The sequence below is a fragment of the Gymnoscopelus microlampas genome (genome assembly GCF_963454915.1).
Source record: "Gymnoscopelus microlampas genome assembly, chromosome: 23".
Classification (NCBI taxonomy): Eukaryota; Metazoa; Chordata; class Actinopteri; order Myctophiformes; family Myctophidae; genus Gymnoscopelus; species Gymnoscopelus microlampas.
The window spans coordinates 24,445,049-24,459,073 of NC_139960.1; the positions used below are offsets into that span (position 1 = coordinate 24,445,049).

The following is a 14,025-nucleotide window of genomic DNA, read 5'->3' on the forward strand; positions in this document are numbered from 1 at the left end:
GATACATGTGGCAGACAGTGTGTGTTTGTGTCTGTAAATGTCTGATGACAAGGCCTGGATAAGGTCTGTGTGTGTGTGTGTGTGTGTGTGTGTGTGGGTGTGCGCGTGCGTGCGCGTGTGTGTGTGTGTGCGTGTGTGTGTGTGCGTGTGCGTGTGTGTGTGTGTGTGTGTGTGTGTGTGTGTGTGAGTGTGTGTGTGTGTGTGTGTGTGAGTGTGTGTGTGTGTGTGTGTGTGTGTGTGTGTGTGTGTGTGTGTGTGTGTGTGTGTGTGTGTGTGTGTGTGTGTGCGTGCGTGCGTGCGTGCGTGCGTGTGTGTGTGTGTGTGTGTGTGTGTGTGTGTGTCTGTCTGTGTGTGTTATAGTCTCTCTCTCTCGCGCGCGCGCAACCACACACACACACACACACACACACACACACACACACACACACACACACACACACACACACACACACACACGCACGCACGCACACGCACACACACAAACAGTCGCTTTATAAGAGTTTGTAATCTTTTAAAAAATATATTTACCTTAAATAGGCTCAAATAAACCTGAACCGTGAAAAGTGTAGCTGCCTGTGAAGCACGCGCGCTTTCCCCACACACATGACAACAATTAACAAATGATATCGCTCTGGCCAATCCGCAGCACTGGTATCACTTTCTCCCGGTGGTGGGCAGCAGCACGCAGCTCTCACATCAGATCCCACAGTTTAGTTTCATACACACATGCAATCACCAGCAGCATGTAATAATTGGGTCAGCGCGGATATATCGACAGCCCCAAACTCCAACACTTTGCTTTAATCGTTATCAAGATGAGACCTGGGGGGGACGCATCGTCACTGTCGCTCCTTCGGGGTGTTCGATCATTGGTCGTTTGGAGATGTTCAGAATGATGAATCGTGCTGTTAACCGTTAAACTGCAACTTCTGATCGCTCTATGTCTGTGAAGCGCAACAGCATGCAGCTCTCTCCGACCGAAGACAAGATTCCTGTGAGTAAAACTGCCACTCATTCACGGCTGTCACTTCGCCTTAACGTCTCTATCTCGACGTTGTAAAAGCTTGTGTTGATGGATGTACGGCAGTGTTTAAAGCGTGTGAATTACGCCTATCTCTGTAGAAGAGAAGCCGACATTTCTCTAATATTTTTGATTACAACAACTCGTTTATATGATGTTTTTGCATTGTAATGTATAGTTGTCTTGTCTGTCATTAAATGTTTCGATGAATTGAAAACACAGGAGGACCCCAATGGAAACAAGTCATAGTGCTTTCTTGATTTGAGTTGAAGACCCACATCACTGTGGTGTGATTAAAACGCTCAGGGTTTTGTGTTTTAGGCTATAGGATACTATTTCTCTGGAGTGTCATTTGAGGTTGTTTTCAAAGTTGCTGGTCAGTTGCCTATTATGCTACTGTAGCCTAAGCCTACTGTACATTCATTATCTACACACTAGTCTACCTGAACATTAAGATTTATTGCCAAGTAGTGCAGTGTTCCATTTACCATTTCAGATATTGAAAAAAATAAATCACAACACTGAGTGTTGATTCACCTAAAGAATTAAAAAGGAACATAACACACACAGACATGTATTTAAACAGGTGTTTTTACTGTTTGTTTGGATGAGGTTCCTGCGTTTATCAAAGCTGCAATCCTGGACCAACACATTCTGAACTTATTTCAATGATTAAAACATGATATTAGCCAATCTGCACGGTAAAGTATGTTGATAGTATACAACATAACTAGTAGACCTACATCTGCAGTGGTTGGAGGTGGTCTCCCTATACTCTTCCATTGAGAAATGTAGACCCTGGTGTCAGGTAGGACACCTACTGGTTGCCAAGTAGTACTGCCTAGTGCTAGTAGCAGCCTACTGCAAGTAGTAGGCCTATTGCTCATAACATACTGTATACTGTAATATCTCCCCTGTCCAAGTGGGGATTCTGTCTTTGAAATGTGGTAGACATTTGGGCTCCCATAAGGGAGACCATGTGGGTTCAAGTTTCGGATTGCAGCTTGCTTTACCCAACACAAACGGAAACATCTTCGAATGCCAGATTGAACTGTTTGAGAGACTTGGCAGGTAACGTGCCAGATCTTAAACTCGTTACTCTTCATGATGGTTGACGTAAGACAGGTAACTAAGACGTGTCATTTCAACTCGTTCCCTCCCCCCATAGGTCGTGGGTACGAGTCCCGTCGCTGGCGACCCCCAGCTGTACTTCTCGGACGGCAGGCGGAAAGTGGACTATGTCCTGGTCTTCAACCATCGACGGCACAGCTCCTCTGTACGAGTCACGCCGGCTGCCACCGGCACCGCGCATGACCGGCTGTCCATCATCTCCAACGGCAACTTCCCAACGGCGGTGGGCTTGGACGCTGCGGTGGGTGGTGGGGGATTGCCCGGAGGAGGAGGAGAAGGAGGAGGAGGAGGAGGAGAGGGTGTGTGCGTGGGGGAGGTGTGTGTGGAGCTGGGAGGCGGGGAGGACGACCTTGCGGAGCCTGCCGACCGTGAGGTGGCACTGATCAGAGAGGAGTTTGAGGCCAACCTGCTCGAAGCCGGGCTGGAGATAGAAAGAGACAGAGAGGTGAGGGTGCACAAATTCACGCACACAGCACACACACACACACACACGCACACACACACACACGCACACACACACGCACGGACGCACGCACGCACGCACACACACCAGTTTGCTCTTACATCATACGAGTTCGGCCACTGGTCAATAGGAGCAGTGCCAAACCTTTGCCCTGTCTTGGTCTTCCGGAAGACTGTTGCCTGTCTTGGAAGACTGTTGCTTCCCTCAACTGTGTCTGTGTGTGTGTGTGTGTGTGCGTGTGTGTGTGTGTGTGTGTGTGTGTGTGTGTGTGTGTGTGTGTGTGCGCGCGCGCACGCGCGCGCGTGCGTGTCTGTGTTTGTTTGAGGCAGATGAAGCAAGTTTATTTTAAGTTGAGTGGGAGATAGAAACAGTTTGTATACACAAATGCGTGTGTGTGCGTGTGCGTGTATGTGTGTGTGTGTGTGTGTGTGTGTGTGTGTGTGTGTGTGTGTGTGTGTGTGTGTGTGTGTGTGTGTGTGTGTGTGTGTGTGTGTGTGTGTGTGTGTGTGTAAGTAAGTGTGTAAATCAGTCTGTGTGTAAATCAGTCTGTGTGTAGGCATGCACCTACTGGCTTTTGAGGACATACACAGAGAAACAATTCTCCTTCTGCTCTGTTGTTGCAGTACCTCATCCTCTCTTCATGTTGTTTCTCCCTTCTTCGTGTTCTCCATGCCGTGTCTCCTACCCTGGTCTTTTCGAATTTGGCACTGTTTGGGCATCTGCTATTCATTTCACCACTTATCACCACCCTTCACTCTCTTTTTCTCCCTCCACTCTTACCTTTCTGTCTGTCTGTCTGTCTGTCTGTCTGTCTGTCTGTCTGTCTGTCTGTCAATTAGCTAGTAACTATGTATATGCAATAATGAACAATACTTGCACTGCTCTTGTACTTTTCTAAATTCCCTTTTTTTTTAAATTATATTTGTACGTGTGGCTGTAATTCCATACTGTTGTTTGTAATCTGTTGGTTAGCCGCTACCGGCGGGGCTCTAAGCATGGCGATATCGGTCGGTCAGTTGATTGGGCCAAACTACTGACTGGATTGGAATTTGCTGTGGACCATCACGCTCCCATGCCTCCCTGAAGAATTAACCATACTCAATTTGATCACGCCGTGGCTTTTCCTCTAAAGCCGCCCTTACTGTAGGCCAAAACTTCCACTTGCACACACAATATCTCATGTTCCCTGGAGTATGAACACTAACTATTTGAGTTATGTAACATTTCCTCTAGTGCCACCATAAGGCCAGAATTTCAACTTTGCATGTAAAATATCTCATAATCTAATTTGCACATTGCATAATTAACCCTACAGATTTTGGTGATCCCATGGCCTTTCCTCTAGCACCACACACACCAATTTGTTTTATTTATTTATCATGAAACACTAGTGTCTGTAAGGATGTCAGACAGTTTGGTCAGTTCAAACCACTTGGTTTGGTTGGGGCTTATTATGGTGCTTTTCCACTGCATGGTACTGACTCAACAACAAAAATGTTGTCCCCAGTCCCCACTCTTTTCGGATATTTTTGTCCTTGTACATTTTATTAGGAGCAGTGAGTGCCATTAATACAGTGCCAGTGCAGTTAGGGGTTAAGTGTCTTGCTCAAGGACACTTCGACATATAGACTGGGGCCGGGGGAGGAACCGGGGACCTTCTGACGTCACCTTCTGGTATCACCTCCCCTCACTTGGAACCTTGACAGAGCTAATAAGTAGCCCAGGTTATGGCACTAGGTCCTACTTACCGGTATATCTAATAGAAAACCAAATCTGGCGAGTAGATTTGAGCCATTCAGTGGAAAAGTGCTATTAGACGTTTAAGTGAGTTCTTCAGTGGCCAAATAGTGACTCATCCAGAATTACAAAGGGACATAATACCCTTTTCAAAAGGACTTAGCTAATACATGAACTGTTGCCAATGAAGGGGCAGATGAGGACTTGGATATACAGCAGTGGTTCCCAAACCTTTTTTGCTCGAGACCCAGAAGAGAAATTTGATGTCTCCTCAGGACCCAAACTATAGTGAGCAGATCTACAAGCTCTCAACACGTCGCGATGCGACGTGTTGTGAGCTTGTAGAGCTGCTACTTTCACTACTTCTTTCACTACTTCTTTATTTTTTAAATCTAATTAATGGATAAAATGTGTTTTATTTTTTATAAATCTTTTGAAATAATAATAATTAAAAACAAAATGTAGGAAACAAAAAATAAAGGGATATTTACTCACGACCCATAAAGATGTGTCCGTGACCCACAAATGGGTACGACCCAGTGTTTGGGAACCAGTGATATACAGTACTCTGATATTTATAGTGGTGCTCGACAATTTAAGGCTGATATGTTTTCCTTTGAGAATTTAAACCCATGTTGCTATATAGAGCAGTGGTCACATGCACAAACCATATGTCTGTGTATGTAGGCTACTTCATATACAGTACCGTATTTTCCAACTCAGCGCGACTTTATTGTCACATCAGCGTTCTTTGTCGTACAAGCTCATCAGTTCCAAGAAAGGTGGAAAGAGAAACAGGTCAGATACTTGTATCCAATATTGTCTCCCTGTGTTATTACTGTATACCTGCTGCTTTTTTGAGTGGTGCCAACCACTCCTATATCTGACTTTGTCCGTGTGTTCGTCCGTATGTATGTATGTATGTATGTCCAATAAACAAACATTGATGACAACACGGGTGATGACAATACGGGGCTCATCAAAGGCACCACTCTCTTCACACAGGGTGTGATTCTTAGTGGCGCTAGCCGCTCTAGCTCTACACCTGACTTTGTCCGTGTTCACCGTCAACGTTCTGATTGGTCAGACCCGTCAACAAAGTGATTGGTCAAGCTTCACGTGACACATGGCTATAAACACATTATAAACACATAGCGATGACAAAATGTATCAAAGGCGCCGCTACCTTCACACAGGGTGTGATTTTTATTATTACATCTGGTGCTCTTTTAACTGCCTTGTCCCTTCACGAAACGTATATATCTACTGCTTACTGCTTTCGGCAGTGTGAAATATACTGTACTTAAGGTGCATGATATATACATACATACGTTTCATGGTGGGATTAGGCAAGAGCAGCCGGTGTAATAACAGATACATAATGTAGCCCAGAGTCTCTGCCTGAAGACCAAACATCTAATATCTCCCTAGGCCAAGGGGGATTCCCCTTTAGACCAGAGGTCTTCAATGTTTTTCAGGCCAAAGGACAGGGTAACAATATTGGTTAAGTTATGTGTGTTATGTGAGTAGTAGTACCTACTGTACTGTATGTTTGCGCAGTAGATGCTTGGCAGAGTGCTCAGTCTGTGGGCGATCTACAGTAACTGCTGCCTTCACTCCATGTACTCAGGCCGTGGAGGCTGGCAGTGGTAGTGTGTATGAGAGTATGTGCTGGGTAGTGTGTATGTACAGTAAGTGTGCGATTTGTGTGATTTTGCATTTGTTTATTTGTGTGTGTGTGCGTGTATGTGTGAGCGTGCGCACGTGCGTATTTGTAAGTGCGTGTTTGTGCGTGCATGTTTGTGCGTACATGCGTGTTTGTGCGCGCATGCGTGCGTGGGCCTGCATATTTATGTCTGCATAGGTACTGTGTCTGCTCAGATGCACTTATTCACTGAATCTGTGTGTGTGTGTGTGTGTGTGTGTGTGTGTGTGTGTGTGTGTGTGTGTGTGTGTGTGTGTGTGTTTGTTTGTTTGGCTAGCAGGCTGTTGGCACTGGCAGGTCTTGCAGTCTGCAGGCCAGTATTAATCAGATTGTTGACAGGGTGGCTATGGAGCCTAATCTGACAGATTAGCTGACTGACTGATAGCCCCTGATCTCTTCTGACGGATGGAGGCACATTCTGTGCCAAGACACAGAGAATAGAGTGGGAAGAGGCTCACTCCAAAATTAGATATCTTCTACATGAACAAAATGTACGTCATTGACATTAGGTACTTTTTGAAAGATAGTAAATAATTCAATTTCTTAGAAATAAAAAACGCTGTAATCGATTAGGTCATTTGTATGCTGTACAATTAGTACAATATGATATTACGTTGTTAAGATACTACAGATGCTAATACGTTTCCAGTGTGCAACTAATTGTTCTAACATATTCCTTAAAGGATGATTTCACCCATTTTCAACCTTTCTTCATATAATTGGTCCTCGCTAATGCTCATGATAAAATGGTAATAAAAAAAATCGCTCGTCTGTGTGTCAGAGGAGGGCTGTGGACACTTCAGAAACCCACCTACCAGTGACATCATCGTTAGGAAGTTTTTTGTTTTTTTAAACAAGATTTCAAATATTTATTTTGATTTTTATTAACGCAAAAACAATGTATTCCATTATAGCATGCTGACCTTTAAGAATAGAAAGCCTGTCACTGGTAGGCGGGTTTCTGAACTGTCCACAGCCGTCCTCTGAGGCACACTGAGTAGACGAAAATGTTACCATATTATAATGAGCATTAGTGAGAATATGAATTGGGTGAAGTCGTCCTTTAAATGGTATACATATATTATACAATATCTCTAATACTTGGACTCACAGTTAATATTACCTCCAGAGTTAGCCGTCAGTTGAAACAACAAGCTCCCATTTATAGTGTCTTGCCTGCTAACCACCTGCATTCTAAACAGGCTACAGTATCACCAAAAACATGTTGGTAGAGTAAATTGAGAAGTAGCAAAGTACATTAATAAAAATGAGCTGTACGTCCTGCAATCACACACACTTTCACTAATGAGGAAAAGAAGGGGACCAAGCATAGACCCCCTGGGGGATGCCAGTCAACAAAGTATACAGTATGGTTGAAGTGGTTAAGATCCAACTTGTGTCTGTCTGAGGATTTTACCTTTGATCTAGCAGGGACTTTCTCTTCCTGCACACTTTTAATTAAGTTGAAGGAAGACATTAATTTGGACAGTGGAATTGGATCCGTGGTCGGTTCTGTCTGCTGGGACTTTGACAAGGTTAAGGGTCTGGATTAAGTGTTTTGTAAGATGCTCCACTCTGTATTCTTAAGAGATTGATTTCCCTCTTCAGTCTTCAGATTAGTCACTGGGTGGGGGAAGTCAAGAGAGGCTTTGAGTAGCCCGGCCCTCTACCCCACCTGCAACAATTAGAACTTGGCTGTTATCTGTGTGTGCATGTGTGTGTCTACACAAAATAACATATCCTGAGTGTCAGCATTACTGTAGCCCATCCACCTCTCTCTCTCTCTCAATTCAATTCAATTCATTTCAAGCTCTTTTTCCACCCCAAGTCCAGAATATATGAATAGATTCCATATATTAGACCATTTTCCATATTTGGGAAATAAAACACAGTTCTATAACTACACACTCACAAACACACAAACACATATTTATATATTTGTATCTATATTTATATGCTGGTGACAGCTGCTGGCTCTGTAGGAAGTCCTCAAATGTCAAATGTTAGTCAAATGTCAACACGGCCCCATACCTCATCCATCACCCCATACCCCCGCATCCAACCATAAGCAAATCCAAAGATTACCTTATGTCACCTCTCATGCCATGTCTCTCCCTCTCTCTCTCTTCTATTTGTTTTGTCTGTTTCCCAACTTCTTTTCACTCACTCACTCATTCACTCACTCACTCACTCACTCACTCACTCACTCACTCACTCACTCACTCACTCCACTTTATATAGGAAGGGGGCGTGTCTGATAAATGAATATCAAATATGAATACTGAATCAAGCAGCTTAAAAACTGTTTGAGGTGCTCACAAAAGCCTGAGTAGACGTTAAAAAGGGGCACAGTTTCACTTTCACCTCCCAGATTTTAAAAATATCACATACTATATCACAATAACGCATATCTACAAGCTCTGTGATGCGCAGCGCTGTGAGCTTATAGATCAGCTATTTTCGCTACTTTTGTGCAACACTGTCATACGAAAAAAAAACATTCAGTTAAACAAGATTTACCTGATCAAATATGTGAAGACATCAATTATCAGCATGTATTTCCCAACTAAACTCTGTGCTTCTCCCCTCCTCGCCCCCACAGAACCCTCACCGTGAACTAGTTCCCCCCTCCCCCGTAGAGATGAAGAGCTAATTGGGCCTCCCTCTGCCAATTAACCTTCTCCAGGCCCAATAGGTATTTTTAAACACCGCTTTTAATTTGCTGGAGACTCAAGCAGCAGGAGATCAGGGAGGAACAGAGAAAGAGAGAGGAGGAGGAGGAGATCATGTGGAGGAAGGTGGTAGAGAACGATGGTAGAGAAGGTGAGGGGAACAAGTGCAAGTGAGTGAGTGAGTGAGTGAGTGAGTGCGTGCGTGCGTGCGTGCGTGCGTGCGTGCGTGCGTGCGTGCGTGCGTGCGTGCGTGCGTGCGTGCGTGCGTGCGTGCGTGCGTGCGTGCGTGCGTGCGTGAGTGAGTGAGTTAGAGAGTTAGAGAGTGAGACAGATAGATATTGATTGCAGGGACGGATTAAGACTCAAGGAGGTCCCTGGGCCAGTTTTTTTTTTTTTGCCCCCCACCCCCCACCACAACCCCATGCTACCCACTACAGGCAGTCAGGTGGGTGGGCATGCACGCACGCACACGCACACGCACACACACACACACACACACACACACACACACACACACACACACACACACACACACACACACACACACACACACACACACACACACACACACACACACACACACAAACACACACACACACACACACTTCTTCTGTTGTAAGGCATGTGTGGTTCAAGAAAGCACCTGTAGACAATCATTTTATCGTACAGGATTTACAGTATATAAACTACAGCATTTACAGTACATGATATTCATTCAGGTGTAAAACAAATTCATCTTAAAAATCTTAAAAAATACTTGTCTGTTGACTTGTACTGAAGGCTGATGGGCCTACATATTTGAGTGTTATATAAATATGTATATATATTTCATATATTTAATATAAAATGATATGGTGGTCAACGGCCCCTGAGCACTGGCCCCATTGACATGGTCCATAATCCATCCATGATAGATATATTGATTGTTTCAAAGTTAAAGGACCACGGGTGTCAATACATCACACGTATACCATATTTCTTACAGTATATGTATAATTTTGTGGTAACTAAATCTATAATATCCAGGGACTATCTTCGTTTAGAGTTCAATGCGTGCTTCAATGATAATGCGAATTTCACCAAAAAAAAACAACAACGAAAAAACAACATAATGATGTTTAATCTCGAGCAAGTTTCAAGTCTCTGAAAGTTTCATACCATATTGAAATGAACAGAATCCAGTGGCTTCCTTGAAATTCAAACAATCCACATTATGCTTTGGGAAATGGTCAGCACTGCAGTAAAGGTTACGCATAAAAGTTTACGTATAAAGGTTACGTATACCAAGACATGCCAGACTAAGAGTATGGTTCTTTAAAATGTTAAATAAAACTACAGTTAATGTGATTTCGGTTGACCAACTATGTGGTCCCTTAAGAGTCTCCCTCTAACTAAGGGTGGTGAGTAGGGATGTTCGATATTGACTTTTTTACCGATATACAATGGTCCAATTCCTAATTTACGATACCGATATCAAGCAATACCGATACATGCAGGCTTTTTCACCAAAAGTCAACTAATTGTCAGGTGACAACATAATATATCTAATAAAATAAAATACATACATACAAATACAGTGATGTCGTTAGGTTGACAATAAAGTGAGGACTCACTGGTGGTTATTTGAATGAGTCCCACTAATCTTAGATTACATGTTGACCTATTTGACAGTGCAGAAGCATAATTGCCTTGATGCCTAGAACATTAACGAGCGTCAACTGGACACAGACACACACACACCTGCCCTCTGCAGTGCTCTAATTTGAAAGTGACTGGAGTCTGTCTCATTTCTCTGCAAAAGCCCTTGAATGTGATGGAATATGATTAAGTATTACTGTGATATGGTAAGCTCACATTTCATATCACACACCTTACAGTAAGAACTCCTGTAACTTAGGGTGCGTTCGGAAATGCGCACCCGGGGCGCACTCACATATTAGTTTGTATAAAATAATAATTAAAAAAATCGTACGCTAATATCGTCCGATAATATGTGACAGTGATGTTTCAGTTGAGTCGCGTGCGCGCATAACAAGATGTCACCAGGCAGTATCACACGACAAGTTCTGAGGTTTACTGTAATACACACATGTATAACGTAAACGTAGAATATATACAGTATTGGACATTGACATGACCAGAAGATATGAGACAAGGACAAGAACAGAATTGAATAGGAATAGAACATGCATCTCGTATCATTGTGCACAGACGTCAGTCTCTGATAAAGTAGTTGAAGGTCATTGTATCACGGGTCAATTATGCTTTACGTAGATGAGTGATTCACCACATGTGTGTACTGGGTCAGGCAGATAAAGGTCATAAATCATGACAGTTAATGGGCTAATAATTTAGTTGTGTAGCTATTGGCTACCTTGCTGTCATTCTTTTAGCTTGCACAGTCTGTTATTACCGTGTATTGTAGCCGACCTCGTGTGTGTGTTTGTTTATCTGTTTTAATCCTATTTGTATCAAACTAGGATGAGTTGGGGCAGGTTTAGGACTCTATTTCCCCCCTAAATTGGTCACAGGTGAAGAACACAGTGCATGGTGAAAATGAAACCCTCTGCTTACGTAGTATATGGTGCAGGTGAGTGAGTGAGTGAGCGAGCGAGCGAGCGAGCGTGCGTGCGTGCGTGCGTGCGTGCGTGCGTGCGTGCGTGCGTGCGTGCGTGCGTGCGTGCGTGCGTGCGAGCGAGCGAGCGAGTGAGTGAGTGGGTGAGTTAGGGAGATAGGCCTAAGGGGGGTCGTTGGGAGAAGATTGGCAGCGGTACAGGGAAGGAGCAAAGGATGGATGAGAGAGGGAGCGGAGAAGAGGAAATCTTCTCAGGTTTCTGTCATCCTCCCTCCCGCCTTTTCTCTTTTCACTTTCTCCGCTCTCACTCCATATTGCACCTCCCTTACACCCACCACCCACCCTGGTCTCTCTCTCTCTCTCTCTTGCTTTACCCCCCTCCTCTGATCGACGGCTCAGGAGGGTTAAGTTACAGCTTGTCCTCCCCCCTGGCTCTGCGGTGTGCTCAGTTTCTGGTTACAATTTCACTCACAAGGCAACTGTGTCCATTGTGACCATGGATTATGGAAGCATGTTCTGTCTTCTTACCACCTGGTTATGCGGTTTGGGTTAACCAGTCAAACTATATGCTGGCTATATGTAGCTTGTATTCCTGTAATTCCAGTAATTCCTGTAGTTTTCCTAGTGCTAAGGACCCACATCCTATTTATCAGTGGAAAAAACATATACGTATAATCTGACAACAGCCACTTAAGTGCTATTTTCTAAATGTTTTCAAAATTCTGCAGATCAGCTTTTTTTTTTAAAGAGGGGGAAAAAGGAAAATCCCTTGTGCCATGCCCAAAATAGGGACACCAGGGTTAACGTAGTTAACAGAGAGGATGTTCCTTATTTTTTCCCTTGTAAATATTTACTGCTTTTTTAATCATAAATATTTAACGTGTTCTATAGCAACTCCACAGGTACATTACATATGTCTGTAAACTCATTTGGGCAATACATTTATTTCGTATTCTACAGTATGTTGATTATGAAATGTAGGACCGTATAATAGTTGATCACAGTACACAGTCATTTATCCCTTTGTAACTCAGAGAGTCTCCAAATGACACACATATAAATGAACACTGAGGTTTAGGATACTACAGTCTGTACAAAGTAAAATAACGTGTACATACAGTAGTTTCCTAATGCTAAAGGGTTGGGAAAGCACCGGGTCTGCTGTGATGTTCACATGGCTGCATGGAGTATTTATGTTACACTGAAATGTATCACATACAGACAGACAGTCAAGCACTCTGGCTAACCTCCTATTGCTGCTGATCAAATTATAGACGCACTGCTAGGAGGTGAAGTCAAGTTTGGAGCTCATTTTACATACACGGTTGTTTTGCACTACTGTTCTAGGTTACGACTGTAAACAAGTATATATTTACACTGATACACGACTGTAACACACACACACACACACACACACACACACACACACACACACACACACACACACACACACACACACACACACACACACACACACACACACACACACACACACACACACACACACACACACATATATTATGAATACCAACCATATATATATATTTACCGTATATATTAGACCGTATGTATGTATGCATGTATGTAAAAAAATGTGTTTGTTTTTTAGTTGAAGAGCCATGGTCCTTGCTTCACTCGTCTCCATGCTCCCTGGCCGGTCCTCAGTCGTGAGGCAGAGTTCCTCAAGATCAAAGTCCCTACCAAGAAGGTGAGATCAGGATCTTAAATTTAACTCTGAGAGTTACAGTAAACTCTGAGAGAGTTCAATTTAACCCTGAGAGTGTACAGTATCAGTGTTAAATGCAAGGTCCTTACTTACTACTCCTTACTAAAACATGTTAGTCTAACATTTTTTCTCTAAGTATTGTTTGTGTCATGAGTACGTTAACACAGAACATGATTATTATTTGGCGATAGAGCAAGGTAATTCTTTTTTGAAGCAAGGTTGATTTTCACCACAAATAAAAGCATCGACCTGTATGAATAAGGCATGCATCAACTATATGAATAGTTTGATGCAAAAATATTCGCAAGCGCATATTCGGATCACGTCACACTCCCGCCGTATAAAGACAGTAACTCAGAGGATTTTACAGTATTAAACGGTATTAGAAAATGTTCTTTCCCAAATGTGTTCAGAATTCAAGATCTGATTCTCTTAAGTCATATTTTTTGGCTTGAAACTGTTGATGAAGGAATTCATGTATGAATAACAGGGTTATGAGCTGAAAGAGGAGAGTGGATTCAGTGCCAGTGTGAACGCAGTGTGGAGGAAGCTGAACCAGCCGTTTCAGCCCAACGTCCCCCAGCAGGAGCATAGCCGCACCAAGTTTCTGTCGCACTGCTTCTCCAGGGACAAGCTGCATCTGTAAGACAGGAAGACACACACATATGCCCATGCACCACATGTACCACTGTACACACATACGTGGCATAGTAGCTGCAGACATACTGGTGGGGGTCAATGTTAAGTCAACCTGTTTATCACCCACCAAGATGTCCGTCGCTCCAAATGACACTTGTTGACGCCCCCTTCAGGATTTTTTGCTACGCACTATAGGCCTGAAGTAGCCTGGCTCCACCCCCTGAATCCTTTGCTTCGCATTCAGGGTCTGGCGACGCTGTCGAAGGCGGGTGTTTCTCGGTTGAAAATCTGTACGACGAATCGGGATCGGGATCATCCAGTATGAACCAATCGCGTTGGTTCATAGTGGAGTCCCA

At 43.5% G+C, this 14,025-nt stretch overlaps 1 protein-coding gene across 1 annotated transcript in view; it reads left to right on the forward strand.

Moving 5' to 3' along the window:
• The first annotated feature begins 871 nt into the window (after positions 1-871).
• Positions 872-14,025, forward strand: part of ano2b (anoctamin 2b) — an 84,127-nt gene continuing 70,973 nt past the window's right edge. The window contains exons 1-4 of the mRNA XM_084049853.1: positions 872-994; positions 2,190-2,597; positions 12,914-13,012; positions 13,521-13,672. Coding sequence (XP_083905979.1) covers positions 941-994; positions 2,190-2,597; positions 12,914-13,012; positions 13,521-13,672 — 713 coding nt within the window. The 5' untranslated portion in view covers positions 872-940. The remainder of the gene's footprint in view (positions 995-2,189; positions 2,598-12,913; positions 13,013-13,520; positions 13,673-14,025) is intronic.